The sequence below is a fragment of the Periophthalmus magnuspinnatus genome, chromosome 20 (assembly GCF_009829125.3).
Source record: "Periophthalmus magnuspinnatus isolate fPerMag1 chromosome 20, fPerMag1.2.pri, whole genome shotgun sequence".
NCBI classification, from domain to species: Eukaryota; Metazoa; Chordata; class Actinopteri; order Gobiiformes; family Gobiidae; genus Periophthalmus; species Periophthalmus magnuspinnatus.
The window spans coordinates 12,895,103-12,907,343 of record NC_047145.1 but is presented as its reverse complement, the minus strand read 5'-3'; the positions used below and the strand labels follow the sequence as shown (position 1 = coordinate 12,907,343).

Genomic DNA, 12,241 nt, shown 5'->3' with positions numbered 1-12,241 from the left:
CCATTTCCGGTGTAATGTAATATCTATGAGGTTTCTGCCAAGTCACACTAAAGTCACTAAATCCTGACAGATCAGGATGTTACTGACAACATGTTAAACACTTTACAAATGCAAGACAATTTCACCAGAGGGCACTTTGTTTACAGAGGTACGTATTTGTGTGCTAATGTCAATTTCAGAGCCTGATAAGTATTTAAATAACATCACTGACTGAAATAATCTACACCTAAAAATAGTTGGGTCATCCTTAAAACAAATTTAATTTTGTTATTCGTTTAACGCTTTAATAGATGTTAGCATAAGCATTGACACACAAACTGTCCTCCAGTTTTCCTCACATTTGTAAAGTGTTAAACATGTTGTCAGTGACGTCCACCTGCAGCTCCCTGTCCACTGCCTGATCTGTCTAAAAGGTGAATTTCCCTGGCTGTGGATTAATAAAGTATTTATCTATCTATCTATCTGTCAGGATTTAGTGATTTTAGTGCGACTTGGCAAAAACCTCATAGACACTGCATTACGCCGGAAATGGTCGCTCTAACTGTCCTTCTGATTGGAACTAGCCCACTACCGTGCACAGAGCGAATTGGCCTGATGAAGATTGTTGACAGGAAAACAGAAACATTTATTTACAATCTTAAATGTTGTGTTATAAATATGACATCTTTTCAAATAAATGCTTCACTAGTATGTACTGTAGCCTTCGTTTTTTTTCCATTACATTCAGGATTATATGCTATAATCACTTACATGCATTGAATGAGGAATGAAAAATGTACTTGTATTTTCAATAAATCATTTTTAATACACTACAAATACATTTCTATTGGATATTTAAACAGCATAACATGATTTATTTAGCTTGTGTTTTATCATTAAGATGATTATCTTCAGTTGGCTCTGACAAGTCGTATTATCTAAATCTATTCTCTTGCAATATCAAAACTTTCATTTATAGCCCTTATATAAATGACAAACAGAAGTGTTAACAAAACTACTGATAAGAGCTAACCTTGAACTGTTGAATGGAAAAAGTTGGTAATATAATATATGTTTGAGTATACACAAGTAAAACATAAGTATGTTTTACAAATAAACATGTGTTTTGGTAAATATGTCATATGTACAATATATACATTTATTTAATTGTAGCATCATATAAAATAGGAGATAAAGTACTGATATAACTTTTAACAAAAACATAGATAATCAACACACATTACATAACAATGTCTTTACAACAAAATATTAATTCAAACTATACAATTCCAGCAGATCATAAAACAATGACTGTTGACATATACATAAATGTTACGGCACATGTGACTTTACAGCCTGGTAAAAATTTCATCTATTTGCAATGCTGGAACAGACTTATGGATTTCCTCTTCATTTCCTTCACTAAGAATGGCAACTAAAGTGGAGACTGTTGCATTTGGATCAAGCAGTTTCACCAATGGCACATTGAGACCCTTCTCTTGAAAGATCAGATTCTGCAGCGTCATCGCCTGCATCGAGTCAATTCCTAGTGATGAAAGAAGTGATTCGTCCTTAAGCCCACTCTGGTCTATGCCAATGGTCTCACTAATTAGAGAGACTGCATAGTCTTTTGGTGAGACTGAATCTACTTGTTTCTTAGCTGCTTCCATCTCTTTATTGCTTTGGAATGCCTCCTCAACTAATGCTGACAACCGCATAGTTAAAGAAGCATTTTGGGAAAGGATATTGCGCCTGATATTTCTGAAGTGGAACTTAACAACGGCCTGTTGAGGTTGGTTTAAGATGAGACATTGCTCCAGGCTCTTGTTAATCTCTGCTATATCCAATATCATAATTCCCTTTGCTTCCAAAAATCTCTGAAAATGTCCTTTGTTCAAGAGAAGGCCTGTGTTCAGAGCTCCCCAACTGATTGACTGACCAGATAAGCCGAGTCTACGTCTATACTGACAGAATAGATCAAGAAATGTATTGGCAGCAGCATAATTGGTTTGTGATGCATTACCTAAAAATGCTGAGATGGAGGAGTAGCACACAAAGTAATCTAGCTGGCAGTGTTTTGTGGCATTGTGCAAATTGAGAACACCATTTACTTTGGGCTTGAAAACCTGCTCATACAAAGATTGGTTAAGTGTTTCGATCAGCCCATCAAGCAAGACAACTGCACTGTGAAACACTCCTCGGATTGGACACTCAGGAAATCTCTGTCCAATAGAAAGAACTGATCTTTGCACATGTTCAGACACAGAGATGTCACACTCGAGGCTGATGATGCAGTTCCCGCACAATTTTTTGATGTTGTTAAGGTCTTGCTGCACTTTAGGTGAAGGCTTACTTCGGGACAGTATAACAACATTTCCACCACCTCTTTGTGAGATGAACTTGACTGTTTCATAGCCTAACCCAGAGAGGCCCCCTGTTACTATATACACAGCTCTATTTTTGAAGAGCTTTTTCTTCGATGGCAGCAGTGGTATTTGAGAGTCTTTAGCAAGTTCTATTATACCAACTTTTGCAGTGTTGAAGTATGACCGTGGCTTCTCTGAGCCATTCCTTTGGATGATTTCAGATTCAGGACTTTGAAAAGTAAGGCTCTCTATTGTTAACTTTTTGCTGAAATTCAGCGACTTCAACCACTGCAAAATCTTTGGTCTCTGACAAGTCAGTGAGCCTTTTTGTAGAATGCCTGGCATTTGTAATGTCTGCACATTAGCACGATCATTTAAACTTTGTAATTCATGAGGCGCAGGCAAAAAGTGTGATCCACAGATGATGACAACATGTTGTACATTGGGAAAGCTATGAATCTTAGCTGTTAATGTCTCATGAAATGGCGGTAGGATAATGAATGCATCAAACTTTTTAACATCTACAAATGAGTCATCATACTGTGTCCCAACAACAACAGAGTGCCCAGAATGCTTCAAAGCAAAGTTCAAGACTTTGATTAGAACTGAATCAGCCACAGAACAAATGATTCCTATGTGGTGTTTGGCTTTAGGTAAGACCTTGTGTAAGATCTCCCATGCAAGCACAAAGAAAGAAACACAAGGTGTTTTCTTAAAAAATGGAAAGTGTTTGATGCTATAGCACAAATTTTCTGCTACTCTGACCTTGTTTCCTGCTGTGACTGGAAAACAACATGCAATTTGATCTCCAACCTTCAGTTTCTTGACACTGCCTCCAACGGCAGTTATGGTGCCACTAAAATCAAGAGCTATCACCTTGTGTTTCTGATTTGAGTGCTGGTCCCAGTAAAGTGTCTGGCCAAATTTAAGATGTGAAAGACTAACAGGGAAGTAATCAGATGAATGCACACAAATGTTGGTTGGCTGAATTTCAACTGAAGTATCACTTAGCTGTTCCTCACTAAAACTATGGATTGCACTAACGTCAGTTATTATGTGAGCATCAGATGTCTGAAAAATGCAAGGTTCAGTCACTGATGAGGAAAACATGAGCTCTGAGCTGTCACAGATTTGAGGTGGGGTACGAACAATAGAAGGCTTCATAACCTGTCCATCTTTGACCACTAGTTCTGGGTACTTGCTGCAGGGAAATGATTTTAGAATTTGAGAAAGAGCTGCAATGTCCTCAGCAGAGGCATTGTTTAGGTCAATTGACTGAAAGGAAAGCTCTTGTATTTCTGCTGATAAAGATCGCGTCATACCCAAGATAGCAAAGCCAGTGTTGATGTGGTCCACCGTGATATCTGATGCATGGTAAGTCACTGCTCTAATGGAGTTTGGAAAGTTTATTTTCTTGAACTCAAGAACAATCTGTCTGAAAATCTCACAGTAGTTTGCTAAATTTTGCATAACAGCATCAGGTGCCAGTGATGTAAGGTTGTTCATGCCCCATAAATACAACACCTCATCAAAGTGTAGCATTTTGTTCTTGATCTTAAGATTATCCAAAAGAGAAGGAAAGCCATGAGCCAAAATCTGTTCTGCATGCGTGAAAGAAACATAGCAAGACTCTGAGTCCAAGTATTGTTGTAGGGCTTTGGAGATACCCAATGAGTCACAGAAGACCAAGGCACGAGGTGGACGCGTGGATGCAGTTGATTCAGAAATTACATTGAAAGCATTGTGGTAGAAGTACTCATCAACTACATGAGAGCGACTGCCGAGGTACTTTATAGTAGCATGCTTGACTTCAACCAAGACTTTACCGTCTTTATCTGCAAAGCAACCACAAACCTCAAAGTGATCTAGCCCTATGTCAGTCGCTCTTAGATAGACTACCATCTCATCTTCCAAGGGTTCCAACACTGTAAGACTACCTATTTTAGCGGGAAAGCCTGGTCTACCTGCAAAAATGTTCTCCACCGTCACTGGAAGAAGTTGCATGAAATAATCCAAAACCACTGGGTGAATGCAGTATTCATGCAATTGAGATTGCAAAGCCTCTGGAACAGTCACAACTGAAATCGCCTCTTTCAGCTCTTCTCCATAGTGGACATTGGCTTTATTTTGGAAGATGTCTCCATATTTGAAACCTCCAGCTAAAAGGTAACCATACATTTCCTTATAGTCCACTACAGAGGTGCACCTTTGGTAGATGGACTTCAGTGAAATTCTCTGCTCTTCAGTCAGCGTATCTTTACTTGAGACTACTCTACCAGATGCATACATGGCAGACTGGGAGAACACTGCAAACCCTGTTCCTTTTTCAGTTTGGTGAAGCTGCACCTTCATTTCTGGTGAGTTTGGCAATAAAACAAATGGGCTGTGAAAGTTCACACTGAGCTGCAGTGACTTGAGCGGGACTTTAGGCTTGGCACTTGCCATAAATGTCGCCAAACCCAATTCTGCATAGAAGGCACCTGGAATAATTGGTATATCATTGTGCCTATGCTCTTTCAAGTAAAACACAGAGTCAGACATGAGGTTGGAACTGAAAATGTTGCTTTCACTGCCCTTCTTACAGATGACTGGGTGGTTACTGAGTGTATTTTCCTGAGCTGCACCAATGACAACGTCTCTGTCTGAGGTGTCAAACTGGTACTTGGGGAAATCTAGTGGCACTGTCTCATACCCTTTGTAAAATGTGTCCCAGTCTACTCTAATTCCTCGTTCAAACAACTTTGAAACCACAGACACTGCAGTTTCATGATCTTTGCCAGGCTGCGCTGACACAAGAACAGGGGTATCATTACCCAGTGTCTCCAAGATATTTCTCTGCAAAGCTCTTCTTGGACCTATCTCCAGAAAGACTGTATTGTTTTTCCCATTGGTGGCTGACCTCACAGCTTGCTCAAAAGCTACCGGCTCTCGTATGTTTCTTGCCCAATATTCCCCAGAACAGCAGTCATCATCTTGGACTTCCTTTCCTGTCACTGTTGAGAACAATTCGGTCTCAAGTGTATTGACTTTTAAAGAGCCTATTTTCTCCTTAATGTCATCAAGAATTGGATCCATCATATGGCTGTGATAAGCTGCTGCGACATCCAGCACTCTGAGAAACAGCTTTTGACTTGTATCAGAGGTGCTTAGGTCTTCACAAAGGGCCTCAATTGCATTTGCATCACCTGAAAGAGTGCAAGATTGTGGGCTGTTTATTGCTGCAACGGATATTTTACCTGAGTACTGCGAAAGAAGAGGCGTCAAATCCGATACGGCCATGTTGCTAACTACTAGCATTTTTCCCCCAGTAACTTTACTCTGCAGACAACTACGGTAATAGATTACTTTTACCGCATCTTCAAGTGACAAAAGCCCTGAGCAATGTGCAGCTGCAACTTCACCAACTGAATGACCCAAGATGGCATCAGGCTTTATACCCCATTGTCTGAACAGAGCATCAAGGCTGACCTGGATTGCAAATAGTAGAGGTTGGACAACATCTGGGTTGTTAAAATCACTACTTTCAATGTCACTCTCAAGTATCTCCAAGATGTTCAGTGGACTCAGCTTTTGTAAAAGCACTGTGATTTCAATTATCTTTTGTCTAAAAACAGGCTCACACTCTAGCAGCTGCTTGCACATCCCATGGTAGGTGACACCATTTCCACAAAACACAAATACCAATCTTGATCCTAAAACTGAGGGGCTAACGTTTTTGCTAATGTTGGCACTTAGCTTCTCTTTGAGCTCAGATACATTTGAAACCATAATAGCCTTTCTGTATTTATGCTTTTGATGGCTGCGCCGGCAAGCAGAAGTATACAGAAGAGAATCAAGATCAATTTGGGTATCTGCATCTAGGTGTTTTATAGTGTCTTCCATCATCAAAGTGAGGGATTTCTGTGAATTTGCAGACAAGACAAAATACTTCAGCTGGTTCTTTACCTGATCTTTCTTTGGTGTAATGTTTTTTTGTTTGCACTGTTTGACAATCGCATGGGCATTAGTTCCCCCAAAACCAAAATTGTTAATTCCTGCAACCCTGTCACAGTTGGGTTCCCACTTCTCTGCTTCCTTGGGCACTTTAATGTTGAGATCTTTGGCATCTACACTTGCAGTCTCTTCAGAGTAAAACACTGAAGGCACTATAGTCTTGTATTTCATCATTAACAGTACCTTGATAAGTCCAGCAACCCCAGCTGCTGATTCAGTGTGGCCGATGTTGCTTTTAACCGAACCAATACAGAGGGTCTCGGTATTGTGTGGTCTGGATTTAGCTATGGCGTTTGAGATGCTCTGGGCCTCAGTTGGATCTCCTATTGGCGTTCCGGTCCCATGTGCCTCGATGTACTGGACATCTATCAGGTCAGTGTCTGTGTAGATTTGGCGAAGCAACTGCTCTTGTTGTGACATAGAAGGTTTGGTGATTGGACTAACAGTGTGGCCATCTTGGTTTACTGCTGTTTTACTGACAATGCCCCAAATGTGGTCATGGTCCTCTAATGCCTGTAAATGAAAATATATAATAGTGCCAGTGTAATTTAGTATATTCTGTGGCTCAATGAATATCGTGTTTACAATAATTAACTTTCTTATAATAGTAGAGAGAGTTTGGAACCTCACCTACCAATCATCAAATTTGATTTAATCCTCAATTTTAGTAGTTTTCTTTTTTAAACTTTCTATACTAACAGTTATTTTAGCTCAAGCTATGTTTGTTATAAATTATTGTTATAGTTCCTTATTAAGATAGTCTCAAACTAGTCTTCCAAGTAAAATAAGTTTAATGATTAATGTCAAAAATAGAAAAGTGTTTACAATAAATAATTTTGTAGGTGAAACTTTTTCCTTTTTGTTCCTTTTCCATATTTTTCCCACCAGATTCACATAGCTGTTTTGTCAATAGTCTTACAAGTAGAAAAGTGTAAAAGTTCTTAAAATATAAATAATTCAAAACTAGCTTACAGTAACTAAAGTATAGATCTTCAGCAATATTTCATTTTATAAACTAACCCACCTTTTTTAGTGGCTTGAGCAGAACCACCCCGCAGCCCTCTCCCCTGCCGTAGCCATCTGCTTTGTTGGAGAAGGGTTTGCTGATTCCATCGGGAGAGATCATCTTGGCTTTACTCAGAGCCACAAACACTCTGGGCTCTATGATAATATTGACCCCTCCACACAAGGCCATGTCACAGTCTCCTGAAAACACATGACATACAGTACACAATATACAGTTACACATACATTACCTTATATTCACACCCTTGGAAAGGTGGCCACATACATTTTTTTGTATTCAAATAAATATATAAAAATCGGGGGTTGAACTACTGTATATGCAAATGATACCTTGTTTGATAGCCTGACATGCCAAGTGCAGAGCCACCAGAGAAGACGAGCAGGCGGAGTCTATGGACAGCGAGGGTCCGGTGAAGTTGAAGGTGTAGGACACTCTGTTGGATATTATGCTCATGGCCAGTCCAGTGCCGGTCCAGTGGTTTATCATAGTGGGGTGCATATGTGCGGCGTTCGTCTCATAATCTCGGTTCATAATACCTATAATAAATGATACAAATTTTAGTGTAGTCTTTTTGTTACTGTGCTTATTTTTATGTGTATGTTGTGGGACAGTATAACTTAAAATTAACTGTTTATAAAAGAAGTAGTAGTATATGAGTAGAACAGTGGCCTACACTGTAGTATTTCTTCTGCACATATAAGATGATATTCTATTCTGGAACAAGTGCAGACTAGATGTACTTCACCTACACAGTGGCTGAGTGGCACTCAGATCATCAGAGCAAGAAGGTTTCGGGTTCAACTCCATATTTCTGGGTGGGTTTTTTCCACGCACTCTGATTTTCCCCATCAACCCAAGACATGTATCATAGGTAAAATCTTCCAGCTAAGGTTCCCCAAGATGGGTAAAATCCAGAGAATAAGAGATAAGATAAGAGCACCTTAACCTCTCCTGACAGGTTGCCCCAACAGCACAATTACAGAAGTGGGGAGGACATATAATCTGTTTCTATAGTTGCCAGTGCAGCATTTTATTTCTGTCACTTCAATTTACCAATATGCACAAAAATTTTGAGAAAAGTTTGCATTTGAAAGTGTATATGAAAACTGAAAAATCTATAAGCACTCACCAAAGTAGACTCCAGTCTTGGTGCCACTGGCCTTCTCCAGAGGGAGTCCAGCGTTCTCCAAGGCTCGATACACACACTGCAACAACTGCTTCTGCTGCGGGTCCATCTGCTCCACCTCACTGTCACTGATCCCAAACATCTTGTGGTCAAACTCATTGAACCTGCAATACAATACAGTGAGTGAAGTCAGTTATGGAATCAGTTTAAAGGCACACTATGCTTTCCCATTGGAGGCTCTGCCACCTGCTTGTCTGTGAGATGTTATTGTTTTGCCAATGTTCCAAAATAGGCATTTAAAATACACTGCCTGGCTAAAAAAAAAGTCGCCACCTGGATTTAATGAAGCAAATAGGTACGAGGTTGGTCAGGTCTAGGTTCAGCAACAGTCTGTGCTCAAAGAATGAGGTCAGCTCACACCTGAATATACCGAATGACCAGGTTATTCCGTCAGTGGATTTTTCTTCCCTGATGGCACGGGCATATTCCGAGATGACAATATCAGGATTCCATCCATCCATTTTCTTCCACTAATCCAGGGCCGGGTCGCGGGGGCAGCAGTCTAAGCAGGTACTCCCAGACTTCCATCACCCCAGACACGTCCTCCAGCTCCTCCGGTGGGACCCCAAGGCGTTCCCAGGATAGCCGAGAGACATAGTCCCTCCAGCGTGTCCTGGGTCTTCCCCGGGGCCTCCTCCCGGTGGGACATGCCCAGAACACCTCCCTAGGGAGGCATCCAGGAGGCATCCTGAGCAGATGCCCGAGCCACTTCAACTGGTTCCTCTCGACATGTAGGAGCAGCGGCTCTGCTCCGAGCTCCTCCCATGTGATCGAGCTCCTCACCCTATCCCTAAGGGTGCGCCCGGCCACCCTATGGAGGAAACCCATTTCAGCCATTTGTACCCGTGACCTTGTCCTTTTGGTCATTACCCAGAGCTCATGACCATAGGTGAGGGTAGGAATGTAGATTGACCGGTAAATCGAGAGCTTTGTCTTACGACTCAGTTCCTTTTTTACCACAACGGACCGATACAGCAACCACATCACTGCAGACGCTGCACCGATCCGCCTGTCAATCTCACGCTCCATCCGTCCCTCACTCGTGAACAAGACACCGAGATACTTGAACTCCTCCACTTGAGGCAGAGACTCACCACCCACCCGGAGAGGGCAAACCACCTTTTTTAGGTCAAGAACCATGGCCTCGGATTTGGAGGAACTGATTCTCATCCTAGCTGCTTCACACTCGGCTGCAATATCAGGATTCATCAGACTCAAATTGTGAAAGAGTGGTTCAGGGAGCATAAGACATCATTTTCACACATGGATTGTCCACCACAGAGTCCAGACCCTAACCCCATTGAGAATCTTTTGGATTTGCTGGAGAAGACTTTGTGCAGCGGTCAGACTCTACCATCATCAATGCAAAATTTTGGTGAAAAATTAATGCAAGACTGGATGGAAATAAATCTTGTGGCATTGCAGAAGCTTATCGAAACAAAGCACAGCGAATGTATGCCGTAATCAAAGCTAAAGGCTGTCCAACCAAATATTACAGTGTGTGACCTTTTTTCAGCCAGTGTATATATTCTGGCCTTATATCTATATATCTATTTAAATTTATCTATAAAATAAAAGTGAAGTCTATTTTCTGATAGCAATTTACCTTGATTTTTGAGTGCATATTTCTATTTTCTTGCTGTTCTTAAACTGTGTGTTGCAACACTGGAATTTCCCCATTGTGGGACAATGTTCTTATTCCAATGCACCTTTAATATTATATTAACCAAATTGTGACTGAACTGATCTTACCCCTCGATGAGTGCAGCTTTGGCTGTTCGTGATTTGCCTGGTTTGTTTTCATCAACCTCGTACCAGCTGCCCATGTCAAACCTCTCTCTCGGGATGGGCACAGCACAGTTTCTGCCCTCCACCAGGACCTTCCAGAAATTGTCCAGGCCTTCTCCTAAAATGACAGCAGAATTACTGTGTTGCCATGATGGGGCTGCAGAATATTTTTTTTTAAAGCCAACAGCATTTAGTACTTTAGATTTATTTACTTATTACATGGTTAATATTGCCTAAAGTGTGACTTTTAAAAAAAAATTAAAATAATGCAAATAAGATTACTGAAAAAATTAGCTCTAAAAACATGGTTATAATAATCAGTTGTCGGTATGTAATATGTTAATAAAAATAGCATTTTTTTTGTATAATTAATTATACAATGAATTAATTTTATACTATATATATATATATATATATATATATATATATATATATATATATATATATATATATATATATATATATATATATATATATATATATATATAATTTTACAAAAACTTACCCCCTGGAAAATTGCATCCTATTCCCACCACTGCAATATCCTTTTCTTCATCCATTTCCAGATTTCTTTGTATCACTTCTTTTTCAAGTCAACCTTTAATCTCCATCCACAGTCCTGTTATTGACTCAGTGCTCTGTCCATCTCTCTTCAGTGGCAGTGGCTTAACTTCTCTGATCTCCTGCCCTTCTACCCATTCTTATACCCTCCTACCCTCCTCCTTCTTCTGCATATTAAACATTAATGAGTGAGTGTGTACGTGGCCATGGAGATGCAAAACTTCATTGCACACATTTATGGATGCTTCGCCAATCATTAGACCAGCAGTAGTATGTTAATGAGGAATTATATTGACATAAATCATAACCAACAATGAAGCAATGATAGAACTAGAGCTAATGCTACAGTAAATATAGGCTCAAAAGTCAATACAGAGTGATGCATGGTTGTTTAATCTGAAAAAAAAAGTGTTTGTGAGATATAAAGCATACATAAACAGCGTTATGATAAGATTATTCCATACATTGCATAAGATATGACATTTAAGTAGGTCTATTTGGTCATTATCTCTCCATTAGTCAAGTTAATATAAGAGCAGCAATGTTAAAGACAGAGCATATTGCTGAAATTATGTAACTTTTCAGCCAAAACAGACTAGATAAAATGTTTTTAGGCCAGAGCCCCTACAAGGCGTAGGGCCTATTGCTTTCCCAACAATGAGTGCATGGGCTCCGTCCACTGTCTTGACAAAGTTGCACATGAAGCTATGTCAGCTTATTTGTTCTTCCTGAGATGTCATTCTCATTGCAATTTTTAAATGTCAAAATTTGCACATACAAAGTTGAGCATACAAAGTTCGATTGGACTCATTGTGAAAAATTTCATTTGGTCATCCCAATCAATAAAGTCAATCAGACCCATTTTTTGTGTTGTGTTGCCATGGCAATGCGCCAAAGTGCCCATGTTATCCTAATGGGGAAATTTCCAAAATTTCATACATTTTAAAATAATACAACAACTTATTACAGTGCCTGGTGTTGCCATGGCAATGCCTCAAAACCCATGTTATTGCATTTTGTGCATAGGCACTTCCAATGTGTGTAGACTATGTTTAGTGACAAAGCTGCAATAAAACAGAGACAAGTGGGGCGTTAGCGCCACCCTTAAGTAGTACCAGGTCGGCTGAGTGCGAAGCGTTTGATGCCACTTGCTGCTTTAATTTGTTCAGTTTTTTCATTTTGTTTCTATATGGAAAACACACATTCACACCTCACTGTGAATGGGCTTGCATCTCCACAAACCTGACTCTTGTTTGGCCTGGAAGAGGGCCTCCTCCTGCTTGTTTCCATGGAAATATTGTTCCTTCGGCTATAATATTCTACAAAACTATCTTTCCATGG

The 12,241-nt window shown here is 40.1% G+C and overlaps 1 protein-coding gene across 1 annotated transcript; it reads right to left on the bottom strand.

The window, feature by feature from the left end:
- Window positions 1–1,296: 1,296 nt before the first annotated feature.
- LOC117388701 (phthioceranic/hydroxyphthioceranic acid synthase-like) lies at window positions 1,297–10,988 on the bottom strand. The gene is made up of 6 exons (XM_033986287.2): window positions 10,845–10,988; window positions 10,304–10,457; window positions 8,495–8,655; window positions 7,695–7,901; window positions 7,363–7,544; window positions 1,297–6,851 (listed from the first exon to the last, which is right to left on the bottom strand). The coding sequence occupies exons 1-6, from the start codon at window positions 10,897–10,899 to the stop codon at window positions 1,329–1,331; spliced, it is 6,282 nt and encodes a 2,093-aa protein (XP_033842178.1). The 5' UTR covers window positions 10,900–10,988; the 3' UTR covers window positions 1,297–1,328.
- Between the last annotated feature and the right edge of the window lie 1,253 nt (window positions 10,989–12,241).